Source organism: Grampus griseus (assembly GCF_964374135.1).
Source record: "Grampus griseus genome assembly, chromosome: 1".
Classification (NCBI taxonomy): Eukaryota; Metazoa; Chordata; class Mammalia; order Artiodactyla; family Delphinidae; genus Grampus; species Grampus griseus.
In genome coordinates this window covers 35205915-35230294 of record NC_139017.1, presented here as the reverse complement: position 1 = coordinate 35230294, position 24380 = coordinate 35205915, and the positions used below count along the sequence as shown (strand labels likewise).

Below are 24380 nucleotides of genomic sequence, written 5' to 3'. Positions count from 1 at the left end.
TCTCTTTATTTTACAAACTGTAATTGTGAATGCTGGTAATTAAAGTATTCTGTTCATCGTTTAATACTTCATATATCTGCAGAATTACAGAAATCATGAAGCTAGAAAACCCTAGAGAGGTTATAGTCTTCCCCCTACTTCCAAAGTGTCAAGGCCAGAATTAATGTATATATAAGGACCTCTTGGTATAAAGAGTCTTTAACCTTTTGAGGTAACCTACTTAAATCTCAATCACTTTTGATTTAAGATCAACTTATTATCTTAATCCAATACCTCTCTACTTAGGGTCAAGTTCTTGAATTCAGTAAGATGAGGAGGGAGTTCCCTGGCAGTCCAGTGGTTAGGACTCCGTGCTTCCACTGCAGGGGACATGGGTTTGATCCCTGGTTGGGGAACTAAGATCACACAAGCTGCACGGGTGTGGTAAAAAAAAAAAAAAAAAAAAAGTAAGATGAGGAATTCTGTCTCATATTACAAATGGAAAAGATAGGTAAATGCCCTTTACACTTATCCTAAGTTGTCACTTCCCTAACTATCTTTGGTTCTCAGGTTATAAAAATATACACAATTTTTCCCAATCAAATTGTCAAAGATCAAAGCATTTGATAAAATACTGATTTAATAGAGATTTAAGGAAGTAGCCACTCGTACATAGTTGGTGAGTGTATAAGGGATAGAGAACAATTGGGAAATAGCTTTCAAAAGTAAAAATGTACATACCCATAGACACAAATTGCATTTCTAGGTGTTTATTCAGTGAGTCTACTAATGCAGCATAGTTAATGATATGAAAGATTGGCAACAATATATCCCTCAATAGAATGATGAAATAAAATAACACAGGCATTCAGTGAACACCACACAGCTGTTAAAATAATCAAGGCAGTAGCTCTCCATATATTAATATGGAAGGATATTTAAGATATATTGATAAGAGAAAAATCAAGGTAGAAAACAGTATGTATATTATGCTAGCATCTGTGTGAAAAAGAAAGTATGTGTATGTTTGTAAACACATAGAATATCCATGGGAGGATATTTAAGAAACTGGCAGTAATTGTTGCCTCTGGAGAGGAAAACAGGATCACTGAGGGACAGAGGAAGGAGAGAAACATCCTTTTAATGGTATGCTGTTTTCTGTCCTTTGCATTTTGTATCATGTGAGTATGTTATCTATTTACAAATAGACAAAAAATTAAAAACAAAAAAATCCACAGCCATGCAGATAGTCATTTATTTATTTATTCAATGTAAATAGATACTCCCTTACGCTGAATGTTATTCATAAAACACTGCACCAGCAGTTCTTGGACTATTGAAAAGAAATACACCACACAGTCAAGCATGGCTTCTTCAAATAGAGCATCATTCTGCAAATTAATTTCCCTTCATGTAAAGACAAGAGGTGACTTCTTAAGTGGTACAATCTGTGGATCATTAAAGAGCCATCTAACCCCAAACATTTTCTATTGTTAACTTCCTCCAGTTCTGGAAACCCCTACCGTGAACTTTCTTTTTTGGGATAAAGGCACTGCATTTTCAGCAAGCCCTTTTTATGTTGCAAATGCGTAACATGGTAACGTTAGGGTGGATTTATTCAAGTAGTCCCCTTGCAGAAAGCAGTTCCTGAGGAATGAGGTTGGTTTTGGTGGGAGGGAGTTAAAAAACAAAACAAAACAAAACTCTGATGCATGCAACTCTGCAAAGGAAAGTTTATATCCTAGAGATTTGCCAAATGATAGTTCCTGGGTAGTAACAGGCATTATAAAGGCACTGAGCGTTTAGGAGAAATGGAGAAAGCATGCATCTCTGTAGAAAGTGCAAATATAAACCCCACCCAGTTTTCATGAAGCAAGTATAGTAGTGTGAAGCCCTACACTGAAATTACAGGAAGATCAAAAGTCACAGTAATTGGGTATAGCTTGACAAATGTCGGTGTCCCTCAGTATGTTTTTTTTTTTTTTTTAGGTATAAGAGTAATATAACCTGTTATAAAATGGTTTCATACACATAATATACCCCAATATTAAACAATATGTGTTCTGAATAATAGTAGCCTCTTAGGATGTTAATAGATGTTGCTAAATAATGTATTCTATCACCAAATAAGTTTGGGCAACAATGGTTTAATAGAAGTTTTTTTCTTGGTGAGACATCACAGACCCTATAACATGCAAGTATGTATTTCCCAAAGGGAAAAAAAATATGCAATGTGTCCAAAATTAGCTTCCCACAGATCCTTAAAAAACAAAACAAAACACAGCACATCTTATGAACTAATGTTATGCAGGACAGTGGGGAATAGTTGATCCTTCCTATTCCTGCCCTGGCCTCCCATTTCTATCCTGATGATCTCTTCCATCTTGTTTTACCTTACCCTCCCCTGAATCATTACATATGCTTCATTAGGATGTCTATACTTAGAAAATGTTGATGACATCAAAAGTGATGATGACCTTCATGCAAAGTCTTCCTTACCACTTACTGCCATATTCCTATACATGGGTACAGTAGGAGTCTCTGCATTTTCTGACCAGTCACAATGTGTGTAACAAGACTCAGAGAGATCAGTGTCAGATTGGAGCAAGCCTGAATGTGACATCTCATTGTCATTGAGACCTGTTCTTTAGGTGTCATGGTGCTCTCTGTAGTCTGGTCTTGCCTTCTCTTAGTCCTCAAAGACTGGGTTTAGGGCTTGGCCTTAGGCCTCTCTAAAGCAGTCATAGTGCCTTTTTCCACACTTCCATGTTTGATCATCTAAACTCCTAAATTCTTAAAGGCTAAAATTAAATTTCATTAGAGTTAAAAACTCCAGACCATAGAATGCCACCCATCTCTGGCCACTACAAATGTGACATGACTTGGGAGTGGGATAGCTCTGGCCAACATATTTTCCAAGGGTAAAAGATAGCAGTAGTGGTGGCACTGCTGGTGTTTTTCCTCAAGAGAAGCTGATTTTATATATATGTAAAATCAGAATAGGGCTTACTCCAGCCCTTAGTGTCCATCTGAACATTTTATCTCATTCAGAAGAATTATGAATCCATCTCTAAAGAGCTTTGAAAAATAATTTCTCTTTACTGAAGTCTTGAAGAGGTAGCAAAGTGGTGAATCATATAACATAACAAACAACAGAACTTTAAAATCCTGCTTTTCTGTTTGTTTCCCCCAAAACACCCACATCACGGAGGAACTGCTGTCAAAATGCCCCTTTTCAGCTTTTTAGTCACTCCCCTTATCTCTCACTTGTCTACTTTCTCTTTCCACTTCCTCTTCCTTCCACATGTTTTCCACTGCAAGTAATTTCTTACCTTTTAAAACATTAACATAAATCACTTTAGCTTCTCCTACAGCTATTTTTTTCTAGCTCTTATCACCCTTTCTTCCTCTACCTCCCCCCACTTAGCCCATTAACTCAACATGAAAGCTGGGGGAGAACAGAGGGAGAGAGAAGATAGTTCTTACATGTTACACTTTTCTTCTGTTATATACATATACACATAACATGTTATATGTTATGATACATATTTAATATGTTATATGTATTACATAATATATAACATATATGACATAATATGGAATGTCCAGCAGAGCCTCATTATAACACACTTCGCCACCTGTCCTGTAAGGCTGCTAACTTAATGTACCAATCAGGTATTTTCTGATACTCCAGTAACTAGTTCTCTTTTCAAAGTTCATGCCCTATACTCAATTTCACAGTATAGTAAATGGCGTTCTAAGAAGTCTCTCCAAAGATTGTATAATTAGGCTGAGTGTGATTAAAACAAATGGGCAGAATATCCAGGTATTGGTCATTTATATAAATAAAGCCAGCCATCTGTCTATCTTGCTGTGGTCTCACGTGGGAAGACCCTCTGATGTTTTACCTGTGCTCAGCAAGATAAGGAAAGCACTAAGTAGGAACTAGGTCAGCTGCCTTCCACTGCCTATCACAGTCATCAAAGCAAATTTCTTAGGCTTAGAAGTTTCGTGTCTTTTAAATGGATTCTGTGTTCTCTTTTCTTCTATACAAACCAGAAAGGTATTTGTAAAACATCCCACTGTCAAGCAAGTTTATACATCACAGTGTGTGTGTGTGTGTGTGTGTGTGTGTGTGTGTGTAGGCTTGTGTGATTATTCTCAACTTATTTTTTGGCTTGCATATCTAATTATTTACTGAAAGAATGTTTCATATGTAAACTATGCAAAAACACATATCTAGGCTGAGTATAAGATTTTAGAATCAAAATTAAGAACTTCTTCAGAGAGAAACAAAACTTGAAAAAGAATAGAAAATATTAGAATATACTTCCCGATCTTCCTGCCACTTGATCTTGGTCAGAGTGAAATCAGGATTCAGTGTTGAGGACCACATCCTGTTGCCATGGGAATGATTGTACTGTCACAAATTTAGTACTATGACTTCATGGTGAAAAGGAACAGATGGTCTGGAAGAGAATGAAGGCCTAGGGTTAGCAAAATTGTTTGGGGAATAAGCCATCTTAGATCCTTTTTGGAAGTAGGTGGGAGCATAAATAATAAGCAAAAACTACTTCACTGTAGTTTTACAAAAGCCACTGAGCAAGAAAGAGCTTAGCCAGGTAAAACTACAAAGCTCATTTCCAATGGGAGAAAAAAATATTTTAATGTAGGATGAAGCACAGGTAAAACTTAGCTTACAGTATTCCAAAGCTGCCTCTTTACCCTTCGCCAGCCTCTTACTTACCACTGTTGAAGTTAGTAATATCTAGAACCCTTAGGGCCAGCAGTAAGGCCCATACTGGCCACATTTCTTTTACACTGTCCCATTTTTAGGTATTTCTGGCTTCAGTATTGGTTTGAGTCTGGCATCCCAAGCCATACATTTCCAAACAGCCTCAAGAACACAGGCTTAGATAGCTGCGCTAGCAGGGTTGAGGCCAGCTGTAGGGGTGTATGTAGCCAGCTCATCTTACCCCTGAGTGGTCACGGGTCCAGACCTAATCTCCAGCCATGTTGGCACTCTGGAAAATAGTCTCCACTAAAATCATTCATCCTTAGAAATACAGTTTTTAACTATTTTTTTAAAATATAAATTTATTTATTTTTGGCTGCGTTTGGTCTTCGTTGCTGCACGCGGGCTCTCTCTAGTTGCGGCGAACGGGGGCTACTCTTCGTTGCGGTGCACGGGCTTCTCGTTGCGATGGCTTCTCTTGTTGCGGAGCATGGGCTCTAGGCGCACGGGCTTCAGTAGTTGCAGCATGCGGGCTCAGTAGTTGCAGCATGCAGGCTTTAGGGAGCGCAAGCTTCAGTAATTGTGGCATGTGGGCTCAGTAGTTGTGGCTCGCAGGCTCTAGAGCACAGGCTCAGTAGTTGTGGCACACGGGCTTAGTTGCTTCGCAGCATGTGGAATGTTCCTGGACCAGGGCTCGAACCCGTGTCGCCTGCATTGGCAGGTGGATTCTTAACCACTGTGCCACCAGGGAAGTCCAGAAATACAGTTTTTATTTGGAGTAAAGGCAACAAGAGAGATTTCCCATCACTATCAACCTCTGGGAATGATTACCAAATAAATTAACCAAGAGAAGCTAACATTAGTTAGCAACTACTATGCGCCAGCCTAAGTGCTTAAAAATTCTTTTGTTGCTGTTTTGAAATAACTTTAGATTTACAGAAGAGTTGTAAATATAGTTGAAGAGCTCATGAATATCCTTCATCTAGCTTCCCCTAACATTAACATTGTTTTATAACCATAGTACAATGGCTGACACTGTGAAATTAACATTAGTACAATACTATTAACTAAACTACTAACTAAATTCTGATTTCACCAGTTTTTCCATTAATGTCCTTTTTCGGCTTTGAGACCCAGTCCATGTTAGACTTGGTCATTGCATCTAAGTTCCCTTAAATCTGTGATAATTTCTCAGTCTTTCCTTGTTTTTCGTGACCTTGACAATTTTAAAGACTACTGATCAGGTATGTTGTAGAATATCCCTGAACTGGGATTTTTCTGATGTTTTCTCATGACTAGACTAAACTTGGAAATGATATCACAGAATGAAGTGCCCTTCCTATTACATCATATCAGGGGTACCTGGTATCAACATGACATAACTGATGATGTTAATCACATGGTTAAGCTGGAGTCTGCCAGTTTTCTGTACTGTAAAGTTACTATTTTTCCCTTTCCATGCTCTATTTGCTAGAAGAAACCCAGTCCAGTCCATACTCAAGGAGAAGGGAATTAGGCTTCACATTCCAGAAGGATGATTGTTAAAGAATTTGTGAACAAATGCTTAAACCACCACAATAATTAATGTTCTTTTTTGGGAGGTGAGGTACTTTGAAGCTATGCAAATATTCTGTTTCTTCTTAGCTTCACCTGCTAATTTTAGGGGATCTTTCTTGAAGCAGTTATCACTGTGTTGCTCTAATGGTGATTTTCAATTTCTTTAATTCCTTCTATATTATTATATGGAATTCTCCTGTAACAAAGATTTGTCCGCCACCCAATTTATTTATTTATTTCACTTATTTATAGCGGTATAGACTCATGGATATCTATTTTATTCTTTGAATTATAATCCAATACTGTAATTATTTATTTTGTTGTTCAGATTGTTCCAATTTTGGCCCTGGGTCCTGTGTCCTTTTGATATACCCTGTGCAGGAAAGAGTTAACACAGCAGGCCAGAGGCTGCTATCTTTAGAAGGGCCTGCTTGCAAGGTTGCCCTTGGCTGGCATCTGTGAACTTGGCTTGTGAAAACTTCCCCACCCTGATATGGAAAATTCTCTATACTGGTAAGGTTGTTTTGCCCACTTAAGACACTGAATACCTGTTTCCTTCTGAGAGCCCGGGATTTTGGTAGATGCCAGCCAAAGCATGCCTACATGACTAGTTCCCCCAAAATCCCTAAACGCTGAGTCTTAAATGGGCTTCCCTAGGAGAAACATTACACATGTGCCACTGCATTTTCACTGCTAGCAAAGGGAACACACCTAGTGTGTCCTCTCCTGGACCTCTGGTATAGAAAGCCTGTGGGTGGATTTCTCCAGACTCTGGCCAATGTGTCTTTTTCCCTCAATTATCTGCTGTGTAACCTTATTGTGTCATTGTGATAGATTTTAGTCATTAGTACAATAATATGTTGAGCCCTGTGAAGTCCTTCTAGCATAATACAGAATGTGTGAGCAGTCTTGGATGCCCCAAAGACCTTATCCCTTAAGGGACATGCCTTATCCTTTATTTTTTTTAGCACTTCCTTACTTTGTGACACTACAAGAAGCTCCAGACTTGTATTTTCCTCATCCCAGTCATAGAATCAGCCATTTCTTCAAAGAGTCTTGGTTTCTTTATTGGAGAATGATAATTAGAAAGCAAGATTGGGGTGCTCATCACTAATGGGATGCCATTGCTTCTAGGCCCTTTGAGCAGATAGAAAGGGAAATGTATGTATGTTTGCTAACTCATATGTACACACAAATTTATATTTATTTCTGTATCTTTCTACCTGTGTATACACACATGGTGAATTCATACATATAGAATCAGTTTTAATCTAGAACTACAGGGTTCATTCTAGCCTTCTCTGCTTGTTTGTAACTTCTTTCTTTGACAGTGAGAAACCTGGCTTTCATTAGCTACAACTTATTTACTTATTTGTTCAACCCTAGTATACATGCATAGTAGTTTCAGAATTGCTAACTTATACCCCTGTGAGAAACAAATTTACCAAGAAAAGTAAGGCATTTATGTACAGTTGCATTTACTTTAGCCTTATGATAGCCAGTCAAAACACATTTCCAGAATTACTTTGGTCAGCTCATTTTCTCCCATCCATTTCAGTTAGGTTATATCATATATTTGTAATACAGTTACATTTGTTAGTCTGCATTCCATCCTGGGATCCTCCCACCCTTACCCCCATCATCCTGGTTGATTCTGAAAATTTGCATACAGTAAATTTCACTCTTAGTTTTACAGTAAATTACACCTTCTTAGACTAGGTGTAACATTCTATGGGTGTTGACAAATGCATAGAGTCACATATCCACCACCACAGTGATTTCCAACACCTAAAATGTGCCTTGTGCCAGCCCCTTTGCAGTCAACCTCTTCCCAACTCCTGGCAACCACTGATCTGTATTTTCTGTCTCTACGGTTTTGCCTTTTGCAGAATGCCAGTTAAATAGCACCATACAGCATGTAGTCTTTTAGATCCGGCTTCTTTCACTTACCAAATGCATTTAAGATTCATCTTTGTTGTTGTGTGAATCAAGAGTTCATTTTGTAAAAATTGCTGAGTAGTATTCCATTGTACAGAGGTATTACAATTTGTGAATCTGTTCACCTCTGAGGACATCTCAGTTGCTTCTAGTTTTTAGTGATTATGAATAGAACTACTGTAAATGGTCATTAACAGACTTCTATATTTACAAGTTTTTCAATTCACTTTCATAATTACCTAGGATTGGGATTGCTGGGCCATATTATAAGTGTATGTTTTACTTTGTTAAGAAACTACAAACTAGCTGTACCATTTTGTATTTCCACAAGCAATGACTGAGAGTGCTTGTTGCACAGCATTTTAACTAGCATTTGGAATTGTTAATTTTAAAAAAAATTTTAGTCATTCTAGTAGGTGAATAGAGGTATCTTATTGTAATTTTCATTTTCATTTTCCTAATGATTAATGACTTTGAGCATCTTTTCATATGCTTATGCGCCATTTGTATAATTTCTTTGGAAAAGTAGCTCATCTTTTTTTTGGAGGGGGGTTGTTTTCTTGTTGAGTTATAGCAGTTTTTTATACTCTGGCTCTAAGTCCTTTATTGGACATGTGAATTGCAAATATTTTCTCCAGCTCTATAGCTTGTCTTGTCATTCTTCTTAACCATGGTGGTTCGTTTGTTTGCAAAGCCAAACTTTGTAATTTTGATAAGACCAGTTTATCAATTTTTTTTCTTAATAAATGTATTTATTTATTTTTGGCTGCATTGGGTCTTTGTTGCTGCATGCAGGCTTTTCTCTAGTTGCATTGAGCGGGGTCTACTCTTCATTGAGGTGCACGGGCTTCTCATGGCGGTGGCTTCTTTTGTTGCGGAACACGGGCTCTAGGCGCGCAGGCTTCAGTAGTTGTGGCTCACGGGCTTAGTTGCTCCGCAGCACGTGGGATCTTCCCGGCCCAGGGCTCGAACCCGTGTCCCCTGCATCAGCAGGCGGATTCTTAACCACTGCACCAGCAGGGAAGCCCAATTTTTTCTTTTTTTGGATTTTGCTTTTGGTGTTATATCTGAAAACTTATCACCAAATCCAAGATGATGCAAATTTCTATATTTTCTTCTAGAAACTTGATATTTCTACATTTTACATTGAGATGTATGGTCCACTTTGAGTTAATTTTTGCATAAGGTGTGAAGTCTGTGACATGGTTCTTTTTTTTTCCCTTTCTTTTGCATATGTATGCTGAATTGTTTCAGTATCATTTATTGGAAAGACTATACTTTCTCCATTGAACTGTCTCTGCACATTGTTAAAAATCAGTTGATTATTTCTGGCCTCTTCTGTTCCATTTATCTATGTGTCTATCCTTTTGCCAATTCCACACAGTCTTGATTACTGTAGCTTTATGGTAAATCTTAAAATTGATATATATAAGTGTATATTTATATATACTATATAAATACAATGTATTATATATTACTATATACTATATATATACTATATATACTATACTATATATATAGTATATATAGTATATATATAGTGTATATATACTATATATATACTATATATATACTATATATAGTATACTATATATACTATATACTATATATATATACTAAATATATACTATATAAATACAATGTATATATTGTATCCTGTTTAGTTATAACATCTGAGTCTACTTATGATGATTGTTTTGTCTATTCAGGCTGTCAGCCTATTGTATTAAATGCATTATCTCAAAGTTTTCAAATGCGTCTAAGAGTTCAAAGAGGATTTTTTAAATGTGTTTATATTTTATGATCGTCTAAGATTATTCTCAATCTTGTCATATAATGTTAGTCCCCATGTTTGTTTCTAGGTGAGTTTGTACTAATGAGTAGCCTAAAGTAACAGCATATAATATTAAATGAGTGGAAAAGCATGTCAGACTCCTATTAATTTGCATCTCTTAAAGTGTTAATAAGTGTCCTGCATATATGGCTGTACTCATATTGATTAGTTTTACCAGTTATGTGGGCAAAACTAGCTTTTATAGTGATAAAATTAATTGGAAAGATGTTTTCACAGAAAAGTGCTTTGGTTTAAGTTGTTTAATAACTTGAAACTTTGATTAAAATTGATGAAAATGACATAGTGCCAACTAATGAGTAGCGGCTGACCTAATACGTAAATTTACTTGCATCATGTGAAGGATAAATGATGTCATGCTAATTATACAAAAGCAGTGCTTCTAGCAGTTTTAATAGAGGAGTAGGAGAATTAAGTAATCTGCACCATAACAGTTTCATATTGCAAGTGGTTATATTGCTTCGATATGGTTTTCATCAGCCCAGTTTTAACAGGTTATTGGCAGAAGTGTGGTAGCACAAACTTAAAAACAGAATTTTGTACTAACTAGTATTTTTCCCAGAATTGTATTTTGGGGTACATTATTGAATAATGAAAAATCCAATATTGGATTTGGAGTTAAAAACAAATTCATTGTTTAAAATGAAGAGCAGTAACAATAACAACAGCCCAAATTTTAGTCAGTCAATCTCAAAATTGTATTGCCTCATTGCTTTCTCCCCCTTATTTGCAATTGGCATCTGAGTCCTTTGAACAGAGGTAGCCCTCTGATGTACTTAAGGAGGCAAGTTGGTGATCTATAATGGCATCAGGGCACTTGGCAAAGGAAACAAGTAGGACTTGAAATCCATCTAGAGGAAGAAGCGTCTTATCTAATTTACACAGAGGTGTCGAATGGGGTAATGGCAGCCCTACTTGAAGAATCCTTTTGTTTGCTAGGTCTGTTGTATCAGTCAGGATACATATAGTTGCAAATCACAGGACATGTGACAAATAATGGCTTAAGCAATTAACACATTTATCTGGAGACAGATGGTTCCAGGGTTGGGAAGCAGCTCAATGATGTCATTGAAGATGTATCTATCTATCTATCTATCTATCTATATATATATTTTTAGTTTGACATCCTTGAGTGTTGAATGTTCCTCCTCAGATAGTCATCTCATGGTAACAGAATTGTTGCTGCAGCTGCAAGATCACATTTTCATACAATTGTATTGAACTCCCATCTCTTGTCTCTATCAGGAGTAAAAATCATTCCCAGGAGTAAATTACTCCTCCCACCCCAGCCTAATTTCCCTCATGTGTCTTTGGCCAGAACTGGGTCACATAGCCTCACTGGCCTCAAAGAGAGCTGGGAATGGCAGCCTAAAAAAAGGAAGAAGAGAACTGGCAAACAACAGTGTCTACCACACGCATAAAAGAAAAGTATCTTTCTTACCATCTGTCTCAAAGGCCACCTCCAAGTTTGGTGAGCAAAACAGCAGCTCAACCACCCTCTTCTTTGACTCTGGAATTTCTTTCTTAAATAACTTTGCAATCTCTATATTATCACACTCATTCAGACTAATTGGAAAGAAGATAAATTGAATTAGTTTGATATAAAAATATAGAATAATTTTAGTAACTTGTGTGTCTATCACTTTAAAGAGCACCTTTTCAGTGAGGACTGGGCTAACCAGAGAAGGCCAAGAACTAATCCTCCCCAGGAAGCGTTAAGCAATGAACACTAATCACCTGGGATAAATGTATTCTTTGTACCCAAATGGCTCTACCAAGCTTCTTAAACATTTTTTTCTGTACTCCCCCTGCAGCCTGTTTAAGATGTGCATCTTTTATGTGTATGTAGAGGAGTGGCTAATCAAGGGAGCAACTAAAGGAAACTTCGCTCATCCCCACAATTCCAAAATCAGGGCCAGATGCATCTGTGTTTATCATCATGCCAGTTACCCAGAGGACTGAGGACTGTCGTCCTTTCACCAGATACTGAAGTGTCCTCCAGACAGAGGAAATAAATAGTAGAACAACTCCTTTTGATTCCCCTAATTGACTGCTTATTCATCCTTCCCTCTCCCACGCCATTTCTCAGTAGCTATTTGTACATGACTCTGCCCCAGTGGAGACATCTCTCTCTGTTCCCCAAGCAAGACCGCTTGCCTATCTTCACTTTAGAGTAGGACTGACAGAGATGATAGGAAGTATGAGAGCTGAGTGGGACTGTGTGGAAGGTGGACACAGACATCAGGGGCCCCCTGTAAAGAAGGCATCCCATTCACCATGAGGCACACCAGAGCACTCAAAGGGTCCTGTCTTTAATGTGACCTTAGAACCAAAACTTACTCTTACTTTGCCCCAGTGCCTTTCTCTATGATGAGTAATGAGAACTCAGCCAGACTTTTAAGCACAAGAATGACTTTACTATAGAGTATGGGAACATCAAGCCAAGACTATTTACAAAATGCCAATTTTACCTATGCAGCGTAGAGACTGAATCCACTTTGCTCCTTAACTCCACTGCCAGGCCACTCAGGTCCTACCTCTCAGGGCTTAGTGACTGGGAAAGAACAAAGAAAGGCACTTCCTAATTCTGAGTAAGGCAAAGGTCTTGATGACTGGGCTCTGCAGCCTTTGTGTTCAGATTTAAAATAGCATGGTTATCATCCTTGACAGTCTGAATTCCTCAATTCTCCCTCATTCTTAAGCCAAAGTGATTTCTGTAGCCAGCAGCCTGGAGTAGGACACTGGAATTTGGAATCAAGGGTCTGATCTACTCACTTACTAGCTGTAACCTTGAGGAAGTCACTTAAACTCCCTGAGCCTTGCTTTCTTTCCCCATATGAAAAATCCATAACAGAGCCTGCAAAAGCTTAGTTCACAACATCATTTATTACAAGAATCGAATAGAATAACATGTGTGAAAGCACTGTCAGCTCTAAATGGCTCCACACATATAAACAATTATTGGATCAAGTTCTTCAAAAAAACTGATTATTAATTCTGCTCTGCTATTCCCTTGTAGAACCCCAGGGTTCTGTACTCATTTTTCTCTCTCTCTTTTCCCAGTCATCATCTATCATTCTGCTTGATTCATCCTCCCCACCATCTCCCTTCCCCTACTCGGGAAACACGCACACACAAAACCTATAATTCTTTCACCCATTATTCTAATTCCTGTCAATCAATTTCTTATTCATTGCATATTTACATTTCCAAAATAACCGCATTTACATATAATTTGCTCTTGCCTACACAAAAAGTGGGTACAGCTAGATACAGCATTTAAGGTGATGTGTCATGTAGGTTTCAATTCAGGAAACAGAAACAACTCTAGGTATTTCAAGCAGAAAGGGATTAAAAACAAGGGACTCTGTGCTTAGGAAATTCTTTGAGAGTACTAAAGAAACTGAAGTTAGGTGCCACCGCGTGACTCTAGATTTCAAGGGCACACCATGACAGCTGTAGTCCACAGGAAGCTGCCAAACTGCCTCTCAACACCCATGACTTCGGTGACTAGAATTTAGGGGCTACTGGATGTGGGTTCTGGCTTCAAACACACACCAACAGTTGTTGCTTCGCAGCAAGAGCAGTAGTAAGATGGCTTTCTCATCACTTTTGCCTTCCAAATCTCACACAGGTCATCCCCTGCTAGAATGTAATTAGTATCCAGAAGTCTGACTGCCAGAGAGTCTGAGAAATGTTGTTTCTAACTTTTCAGGCCCTAAAGTTCAAGAACATACATAGAGGGCTTTGAAGATGGATGTCTACTTCCAGCTGACAATAACCTGTTCCAGGGTGTGACTTTATTCCTTCCAGAATGGACAACACAACTGTGGTCTAAAAGAGAGCTTGAGAGGAGAAGGGAAGAACAGGCCCACCGATCTTATAGTTACAGATCTTATAGTTACAGGCCTTACTAATTAATACCTGGTAGGATTTATTTGGTGCAGTCCTTTTCTTAGTTTTTAAGACATCCAACTCAGAATAGGAGTAAAAATATTATGCACAGAGTGGAGCCAGTCATAAGGAAAAATCATTCCACATTTAGGAAACCAGTAGTTTTTGAGCCGTTGCTATGTGCCAGACTGTGACAGTCACTGAGGTATAACAGTGAACAAGACAGAAGCTGTTCCTGCTCTCATTGAAGTTTGGGGTGAGTTGGGTACTAGCCAGGTTGACTACCCAGGTTCAAAGCCTGCCTCCCCCACTTATTAGCTGTGTGAACTTAAACAAGTTACTCGTGTAAGTCTCAGTTTCCTCAGCTGTAATGTATAATCAAAGAACCTATTATACTTAACTGAGATTCAGTGAAAATTAAATGGGATAATGAATGCAGAGTGCTAAGCACACTGCCTGGTTCATGCTAGGGTCTGAATAAATGTTGGTGAAGAGTGTGAGCAAATCAAAAGGCAATCACCATGCAGGACACTGTGATAATGCTGTGATACAGAAAAAACCAGCACCTATGAGAAGAGGCATTAACTCAGACCTACGGGGCTCACAGAAGGCTCAGGAAATAAGTTAAGTCGATTTAGGTTTGCATTTGCTGGCTAAGAGAGAGCATGCCACATTTGATGCCTAAAAGTAGTTCATTGTGGCTGTACTAAAGGGAATAGGGTGAAGAGAGCGGGCAGTTAGGAGCCAGATCATGAGGGGACTTGTTAGACTTTTAAGAGTTTGGATAGTATTCTGAGGACCGCGGGAAGCCATTGAAGGATTCAAAGCCAGAGAGTGATACGATTTGATTTATATTTTAGGGAAATATCCCTTTGGCTGGAATATGAAAAATGGCTTAGGGAAGGGAAAGATTACTGGCAGGAAATCCAGCCAGAATTCTTCAGTAATTAAAGAGAGAGAGAGAAAGGTGTCCTGAAGCTGAAAAGTAGCAGAAAGATACAGAAAAATGGAACAATTCTGGAGATACTTAGGAAGTAATTGGCTGGAAAGTAAGGTATGCGTTTTTTTCCCCCCATTATCCCACCTCTTCCCTTTGTCTCGCTTTAGTCACTTCCTTTTTTATGTAAATTTATTTATTTACTTATTTATTTATTTTTTGGCTGCTTTGGGTCTTCTTTGCTGCACAGGCTTTCTCTAGTTGCGGTGAGCAGGGACTACTGTCCGTTGTAGTGCACGGGCTTCTCATGGCGATGGCTTCTCTTGTTGTGGAGCACGGGCTCTAGGCCCACAGGCTTCAGTAGTTGTGGCTCGCGGGCTCTAGAGCGCACTCAGTAGTGGCGCATGGGCTTAGTCGCTCCACGGCATGTGGGATCTTCCCGGACCAGGGCTCGAACCCGTGTCCCCTACATTAGCAGGCGGATTCTTTTTTTTTTTTTTTTTTTTTTTTTTTTTGCGGTACGCGGTCCTCTCACTGTTGTGGCCTCTCCAGTTGCAGAGCACAGGCACTGGACGTGCAGGCTCAGCGGCCATGGCTCACGGGCCCAGCTGCTCCTCAGCATGTGGGATCTTCCCGGACCGGGGCACGAACCCATGTCCCCTGCATCAGCAGACGGACTCTCAACCACTGCGCCACCAGGGAAGCCCGGCAGGCGGATTCTTGACCACTGTGGCACCACGGAAGTCCCCTATTCACTTCTTTATTCATTTAAATTGGGAAACAAAAATTTTTTACAAACTTATTTTCTTAGGGAACAGATCAGTGCTATAATAGTGGTCTCCAGATGCAGATACCCCATGCTAGTTATTTAACATAGTGGAGACATTAGTATTGCAAATTTAGGGCCACATGGAAAAAAAAGATAGAGTGGGGACTGTATTTGCATTCGACTTTTGCTTTGGTGACCCTCACAATCTGCAGCGTAGTTTAGTGATCACCATCCATTCTCTTGTTAGGATAGTCTTTTTTTTTTTTAAATGAGGTGTCATTGGGAATTCCTTGGCAGTCCAGTGGTTAGGGCTCCACGCTTTCACTGCCGAGGGCCCAGGTTCAATCCCTGATCAGGGAACTAAGATCCCACAGGCCACATAGCATGACTCAAATAATAATAATAATAATAATGTGTAATTGACATATGACATTATATTAGGGAATTCCATGGTGGTCCAGTGGTTAGGACACCTCACTTCCACTGCAGGGGGCATGGGTTCGATCCCTGGTTGGGAAACTAAGATCGCACAAAAAAAACAAAACAAACAAACAAAAACCCCCCAAAAACATTATATTAGTTTCCGCTGTACAACATAATGATTTGATTATATGTATGTATTGCAAAATGATCACAATAAGGCTAGTTAACATCTGTCCCCATACATAGTTACAAAAAATTTTTTTCTTATGATGAGAACTATTAGGATGTACTCTCTCAGCAACTTTCAAATATGCAGTACAGTACTGTTAACTATAGTTACCGTGGTATTCATCATATCCCAGGATAATCTTTTGATCTGAGCTACTTCTCTAGAGCCATTGTAGAGGTAATAAAAGGTATCATGTCACACCATCTTTATCATTCCTCCTCTAGTTCCCGGGCCTGTTTTTCATGGGGGAGTTTAATTTTGGGGTGTTCAGGGTATTAGAAGTGGAAACCCAACTGCTTTCTACATCTTCTATGTTTGAGAAATGATGGGATTGAAATTCTAGGTTATATCTGACTTAACGAAATTGTGAGGTATTGATGTAATGGAAAAAATATTTTGTATTTTCCATCCCCTATCCTTTATTTAATGCTCCCTTGAACCGAATGTGTTTTCCATTTGGGTGACTTAAAGGAGGGAAGCAGAGATATTCTCAGATGCCATTTCAAGGAATTATTTTACTTCTTAATTAATTATACTTCTTTCTAGGTCTGTTAGAACTGATTTTTCTGTCTCTTGGGAAAAGAGATTTTTGGTATCAAGATGAAAGTAATGATTTGTACATGCCCCTCACCCTATTATCTGAAAGAAGTCATGATAAATAAATCAGCAAATATCTGAGTTAGTTGAAGAAATTTGTTATTTTTAATGGTATACAATGCTTATTGGTTATAAAGACCCATGTACTTTTTTTCTTTCACTGTGGTGCCAGCAAAATTGGCATGTTTATAATTGATGATCAGGTTTTAAAATTTGGAAACATCTTTCATTTTTGAAATATGATTAAAATAATTAGAGCAATCATAAGTTTGAGTGAGACTTGGGAGATTTAGAGCTAGAGGAAGGAGGATCTTAATCTTGGGTACATTTTTTTTTTCTAATCTTGGGGACATTTTTCATCCCACAGATGTAAAAATATCTCCTTGGGGGGAAAACGGGAGAATAATGCCCATCACTTTAGCTGTATCCCTGAAGATGTTTATCTTGAAGAGAAGCAGAGAAAACAAAGGAGAAAGAACTATACAAATGTAGAGAACTGAAGAGAATCCCAAGGAGTCATGGTTTTCTCAGAATAATATTTTTTTCTCAGAATCATTTTTACCAGGAAACATGAAATAAATATTCAATACCTGAATTGATCCCAGGAACTAGGGAGCCACATTTGTCTGTGTGACTTTGTGCATTTCCTATGAAGGATGATCTCTAATATTATTTTGGAACCCAGCTTCATAAACATGGAATAGTTTTACCCTGACTTGTGATGTAAATGGATGATTAATCCGGACTAGGTAAATAGGGAGATAAGTGAGCATACATACCCACACTGCTAGACTTTACATAGGCACCTTTCAAATCAGACCCAATAGACACTTAAGCCTGCCCATCAGAATAGATATTTATTGCAGGGAAGGTTCTGGGTTGGACTGTCTGCCTTGAGCCATTTGGAAACTGAACTGGCTGGAGCAGATTGCAAAGTTTAGGTTGTGGGAGAATGACTCAGGCTCCTTTCCAGCCTAAAGCAATTAACCGGTTGTTGGAAACTTGAAATATTGGACCAAATTATATTACCTAAGTTAAAATAAGCACCCCTGAGAATAGATCACGATATATATTAAGGTACATGTATTATGCAAGGGTTGATGTTCCTATTTCTATAGCTTATGGACCAGCCTTGGAATCTTCACTGAGAATAAATTTGTTGTTAGTACGTTTTTTGGTATTTGTTTTCATTGGTTGATATATATGTACACTATTAGCACATTCCCAAAGCCATTACCCTCTAAGATTGGAACTGCCAGAAATATCCTTGACAAACTCATCAGTAGAAACACTGAACACTTAAAAACAGTAGGTATTTTGTATGGAACAACTGTGGAGTTTGACCTAAAGCTGAGGATATGCTTTAAAAAAAAAAAACAAAAAAAACTCATTTACTCACACATGGTCTTATTTGATCCATATAGGACCCCTATAAAGCACACACGGTATGTATTATGGTATAGTAGTCCCTGCTTATCAATGGGGGATACGTTCCAAGGCCCCCAGTGGATGCCTGAAACTGGGGATAGTGCCAAATCCTATATATACTATGTTTTTCCCTATACGTAAAAACCTATGATAAAGTTTAGTTTATAAATTAGGCACAGTAAGAGATTAACAATAATAATAACATAGAACAACTACAACAATATACTGTAATAAAAGTTATGTGAATGTGGTCTGTCTCTCAAAAATTTCTTCTTGTACTCTATCACCCTTCTTGTGATGATGTAAGATAATAAAACACCTATATGATGAGATGAAGTGAGATGAATGACATAGCATTAGGCTACTATTGACATTCTGAGGATTTGTCAGAAGAAGGATCATCTGCTTTGGGTGATCCTGGATCATCCAGCCATGACAATGTCTATGGTTAGATGTCAGGAACAGATTATGTTGGTGGTTGGGGGTCCCAGGCAGGATGGAGGCAGAGGGCGTGAGATTTCATCATGCTAATCACAACAGCATGTAATTTAAAACGTATGAATTGTTTATCTCCAGAATTTTCCATTTAATATTTTCAGACCGAGGTTGACCAGGCATAACTGAAACCTCAGAAAATGAAACCGAGGATAAGGATGGACTACTGTACTTCCAGTCTTAGCAATAAATGACTTGCCCAAAGACAAACAATTAGCAAGTGACAGAACCAAGATTTGCTTTCAGTGTTTTTCTATTCCAGTTCCTGAACCCTCTTTGGGGATACACAAATTAGAGATAAGCACAAATAAAATTACAAGAGACAATTAGAATCACAACCAATTAATCTAATCTATAGAATTTAAACTGTTACTTAAGAAGACATAACCTACAAGACTGAAACATTTATTGCATTGTGTTACAAATTCACATTTCATTGTTACTCTCTCAGCACTGGGCTGGTAAAAAAAAGATTTTTGTACTTGATCCATTGGTAAATATTTATGTAAATATCCCACACACTGCTCTGTGTGGGAATGTTGAATTGGACTTTTTTCTTTCTTTCTTTTTATTAAAATTAACTTGTAGAGTTGAGTGAGTGTCCAGTCATTCCAGCAAGTTACATTGAATTTTGTTGCCTACTTTTCCATTTTTCCTGGGTAAAGGAGGGAAAACCTGAACACTTGGTATGGCAATTCTCAGTCTGTTCTTCAAACCTCTGCTACAAAGTTCCATTCTCTCATTTATAAAATAGGTATCACTTACTGACCATCTATTATATGCTAGGTGTTCTACATTACCGGTAATCTTCACATCTCTGTGGTTTGGTGGGTATAGTTATCCTCATTTTTATGAATGCAGTTAGTCCAGGTATACCTTGGAGATATTGCAGATTTGGTTCCAGACTACCACAGTAAAGTGAATATTGTAATAAAGTGAGTCACATGAATTTTTTGGTTTCCTAGAGCCTATAAAATTTCTGCTTACACTATACTGTGGTCAGTTAAGTTTGAAATAGCATTATGTCTAAAAGAAACAATGTACAGGGCTTCCCTGGTGGCGCAGTGGTTGGGAGTCCGCCTGCCGATGCAGGGGACACGGGTTCATGCCCCGGTCCAGGAAGATCCCACATGCCGCAGAGCAGCTGGGCCCGTGAGCCATGGCCGCTGAGCCTGTGCGTCCGGAGCCTGTGTTCCGCAACGGGAGAGGCCGCAACAGTGAGAGGCCCGTGTACCGCAAAAAAAAAAAAACAACAATGTACATACCTTAATTAAAAAATACTTTTTTGCTAAAAAATGATAACCATCATCTGTGCCTTCAGTGAGTTATAATCATTTGACTGGTGGAGAGTCTTGCCTGGATGTTGATGGCTGCTGACTGATCAGGGTGGTGGATGCTGAAGGCTGGGGTAGCTGTGACAATTTCTTAACATAAGACAGCGATGAAGCTTGCCGCATCAGTTGACCCTTCCTTTCACTTGAACACTTAGAGACCATTCTAGGGTTATTAATTGGCCTAATTTCAATATCACTGTGTCTCAGGAAATAAGGAGGCCAAAGGAGAGGGAGAGAGGTGGGGTAACTGCTGGTCAGTAGAGCAGTCAGAACACATTTATCAATTAAGTTTGCCGTCTCATATGGTGTGGTTCATGGTGCTCCAAAACAATTACCGTAGTAACATCAAAGACAACTGATTGCAGATCACCATAACAAATATAATAACAATGAAAACAGTTTGAAATACTGTGACACAGAGACCCAAAATGAGCAAATGATATTGGAAAAAAATGGTGTAGATATACTTGCTTGACTCAAGGTTGTCACAAACCTTCAATTTGAAAAAACACAATGTCTGTGAAGCTCAATAAAACGAGGTATGCCTGTATAGCATAGCAGTGAAACAAGATGAAACAGTAGGCTTGGATCAACAACAGGGCCTTCAACCAAAACTACCAGGGTTTGAATTTGAATCCATACTTACTAGGACCAGTTATTTCATTTCTCTGTTCTCCCTTATGCTCATCTCTAAAATGGGATAAAATTATTTGAACTCATAGAATTATGGTGAGTGTTAAATGAATTAACATCTGTAAATGGCTTATAATGCCTGGGCTTCTACTGATATTCAGTGAATGTTAGCTACTGTTGCTAATTTGGTGTGCCCCGGGGCTGAATCTGAGGGCCTCTTTTCTTCTATGTGTATATATATATATATATATATATATATATATATATATATATGCTACTCCTTAGGTGACCTCATTTAATCCTTTGGTTTTAAATATAAAACTATACTGATGACTCCAAAATTTATACTTCCTGCCAAAATGGTACTTTTCAAATGTAAGTCAGCTCATGTAACTTCTCTATTCAGAACCTCCAGTGACTTCCTATCTCTCCCAGTGAAAAAGCCAAAGCCCTCACCAGGGCCTATGAGGCCCTATTGATCTGTCCTACTTTTCCACTTGCTTTCTTTTGTGCAGCCACATGGGTGTGCTTGTCGAAGACTCTCAAACACTCTTGCTCCTCAGGCTCTTTGCACTTGCTGTTCTGCCAGGTATGTTCCTCCCCAGATAGTCAAATGACACATTCCTTCACTTCTTTCAGGTCCCTGCTCAGATCCCATCCTATCAGAGAGGCCATCCCTGACCACCTTGAATAAAGGAGAATTTCCCTTTCCTTTTCTTCTCATCCAGCTTTATTTTTCATTATGGTATCTGTTACCATTATGTTTATTTTATTTTATTTTCCAATCGTCTGTTTTGCCCTCTAGTATGAGAGCTGTATTAAAGCAGGGACTTTGTTTTGTTCACAGCCTCTAAATCAAGTATCTGGCATGTGGCAGACAATAAATATTTATTGCCCAGCTAATAAGTGTCAGAGTTTCCTACCCAAGTCGGGCTCCCCTCAACAGCTCCTGCTCTTCTGTCCCACTAATCTGCATCCCCTGTGAGGGAAGATACATCAAATTACAAATATACATCAGTTCTTAGGACTTATCTTTAAATTGGAAATTTTATGCATATTAGGATCAATTTGCTGTTCAGCATAATTTAACAAATATTTGCTGTACACCAACTACATGCTCTTAAATAAGAAACAATGACCAACCCACTAAAATAGGTAGAAATTTATCCAAGAATCTTGAAGCCCAAAAAAAGTAAATATTTGTACTTATGGATCTCTAAGTTCAGAATTATTATGTGTACCTAAAACTAATACAATGCATATGTCAGTTATTTCTCAGTTTTTTGAAAGGCTATTTAAAAAAAATCTCAAATTATTAGGTTTATTTATTGTGTCAGAATAGAACATTGGTCATCCCTGAAACTTCCTTTCTCCATCTTTCTCACTCTCAGTCCACTCATTTACTTAAACCAAATTTCTAGACATTTTCCTAGATTTCTCTTTCCCTCATCCTTCACATCCAATCCATTTGCAAAGACTGTAAACTTTATCTACAAAACTTATCCTGAGACCCTTTGCTTCTCATCAGTTTCACCTCTATAAAACCTAGTCCAAGGACAACTGCACCTGCTTAGGCTACCAGGAGGATTTCCTAAATGCTTTCCTTCCCTTCCCGTTTTCCACCTAGCAGCCAGAGTGATCTTATAAAAATGTAAATTACTTACCACTTCTCTGCCTAAAAGCTTCAGTGGTTTCCTTCTGTTATTCCTCTCTAAGTTATTCCTCTTAGAAAAACATCCAAACCCTACCCTAGCCTACAAGCCCTACTTGATTTGGTCCTAATCACCAGTCCAATCTTCTCTCTTAGCATTTTTCCCATTATTCATGCAGTCTGGTCACACTGGCCTTCTTTCATTTCTAGGAGCACAATGAGCCCCTCCCTGTCCCAGAATACTTGTACTAGCAACTCCTTGTCATTTGGGTCTCAGTTTAAATTTCACCACCCCAGAGAGGCCTTCCCTAACTTCTTCATTTCAAGTGGTCCCCTCTTCTCCATTCACTCTTTGTTGTGCCAGAGAGTGAACTGCATTCACTTATTGTGCATTGCACAATTGCCATCTAATATTTCCTTCTATGTTTGTTTTGTTTTTGTTTTTTTGTTTTTTGCGGTACGCGGGCCTCTCACTGTTGTGGCCTCTCCCGTTGCAGAACACAGGCTCCAGACGTGCAGGCTCAGCGGCCGTGGCTCACGGGCCCAGCCGCTCCGCGGCATGTGGGATCCCCCCGGACCGGGGCGCGAACCCGTGTCCCCTGCATCGGCAGGCGGACTCTCAACCACTGTGCCACCAGGGAAGCCCTTCTATGTTTGTTTATTGTCTGTCTCCTTCCAGTAGAATGTAAACTTGATGAAGACAGGGACTTTGCTTTATCAGCAGTGTTTATAACAGAGCCTAACACATAGTGGGTACTCAAGGAACACTTGTTGAATGGGTAAATCTTTGTCTCAATTTTGATAGCTTATGTAAGATCACAATAATTTTCTAACACAGCTTTAATAACTCTGTCACATCCATGTTCTCATTGCTTCAACCCAAAAAAGGAGCAGTATGCCAGGGGAAGGATTCAGGTTCCCCCTATTTCTTGGCAACCACTAGGTCAACGTCTGGACTCAGTTTAGTAGTTCAAAACCATGAGACAAGGGGGGAAAGACGGGCAGAAATGAATACTCCTGAAGTGACCAATTGTCATTTCCCCACTTAAAATTTTGAGGAGAGAAAGAAAACAGTTCTTAAAATCGAACACGTTTAGAGTTGGAAATGTTCGAGAAAGTAGGTGTGGACAGAAAAATGTTAGATTGAGGGAGGAAAACTAATTCAGAAGGAGGTAAGAGAAAGAGCTCACACCATGCTGATGGTTGCCTGTCAGTGTTCAGGGTTCTGGGCTTGGGTACCACATCTTATATGTAAACACTAAGGAAGAGAGCGTGATGGGGTGGGGTGAGGGTGAGAGAAAGGGAGGAGAGGGCGACCAGGGCGAGAGGCGTGAAAGAAGCTAGAAGGAAAAGAGGACGGAGCTTAGCGATACAAAAGCAGCCTCGGATCTTGCCGGCGCTGCAAGCGTTAAGGGGAGGCGGGGAGTGACGCGGTTTGCGTCTGGAGCGGCTCCTTGGAGTCCCCAGCATCCACCGCCGGAGCCTCGCCTTCCTTTCTCCCTCTGCAGACGTATCGAGACACAAAAAGAGAGGCGACCCCTGGACCAGCGCGAGGGACCCACCCGCACCATGACCGAGACCACCAAGACCCACGTTATCTTGCTCGCCTGCGGCAGCTTCAATCCCATCACCAAAGGGCACATTCAGATGTTCGGTGAGTCCTCCCGCCCACCCCCGGAGACTGCTTCCGCCTCTCTCCTTTCCCCGGCACCTGTGTTTCCCAGGGCGTCTGACGGTAAGGCGAGTACCCATCTGGAGAGGTGTGCTGGCTGATCCAGCTGGTGGAGGTCAGCCCCTCTATTCTGGGCTCCCGGGAGGGGACGCAGACTGTGCTTCCGAGGCGTCACTCGCTCGGGCCAGACCCTCCTCGCTGGGGGCCAAGGGGTGGGGGAGGGGAGGGGCCGGAGGGGAGTGTTGGTTCGGATTGGT

The 24380-nt window shown here is 39.4% G+C and overlaps 1 protein-coding gene across 1 annotated transcript in view; it reads left to right on the top strand.

Annotated features, from left to right (window-relative positions):
- The window catches only part of NMNAT2 (nicotinamide nucleotide adenylyltransferase 2), a 202133-nt gene that overhangs the window by 27174 nt on the left and 150579 nt on the right, over positions 1-24380 (top strand). Inside the window, exon 5 of the mRNA XM_082663533.1 lies at positions 23960-24105. Coding sequence (XP_082519659.1) covers positions 24021-24105 — 85 coding nt within the window. The 5' untranslated portion in view covers positions 23960-24020. The remainder of the gene's footprint in view (positions 1-23959; positions 24106-24380) is intronic.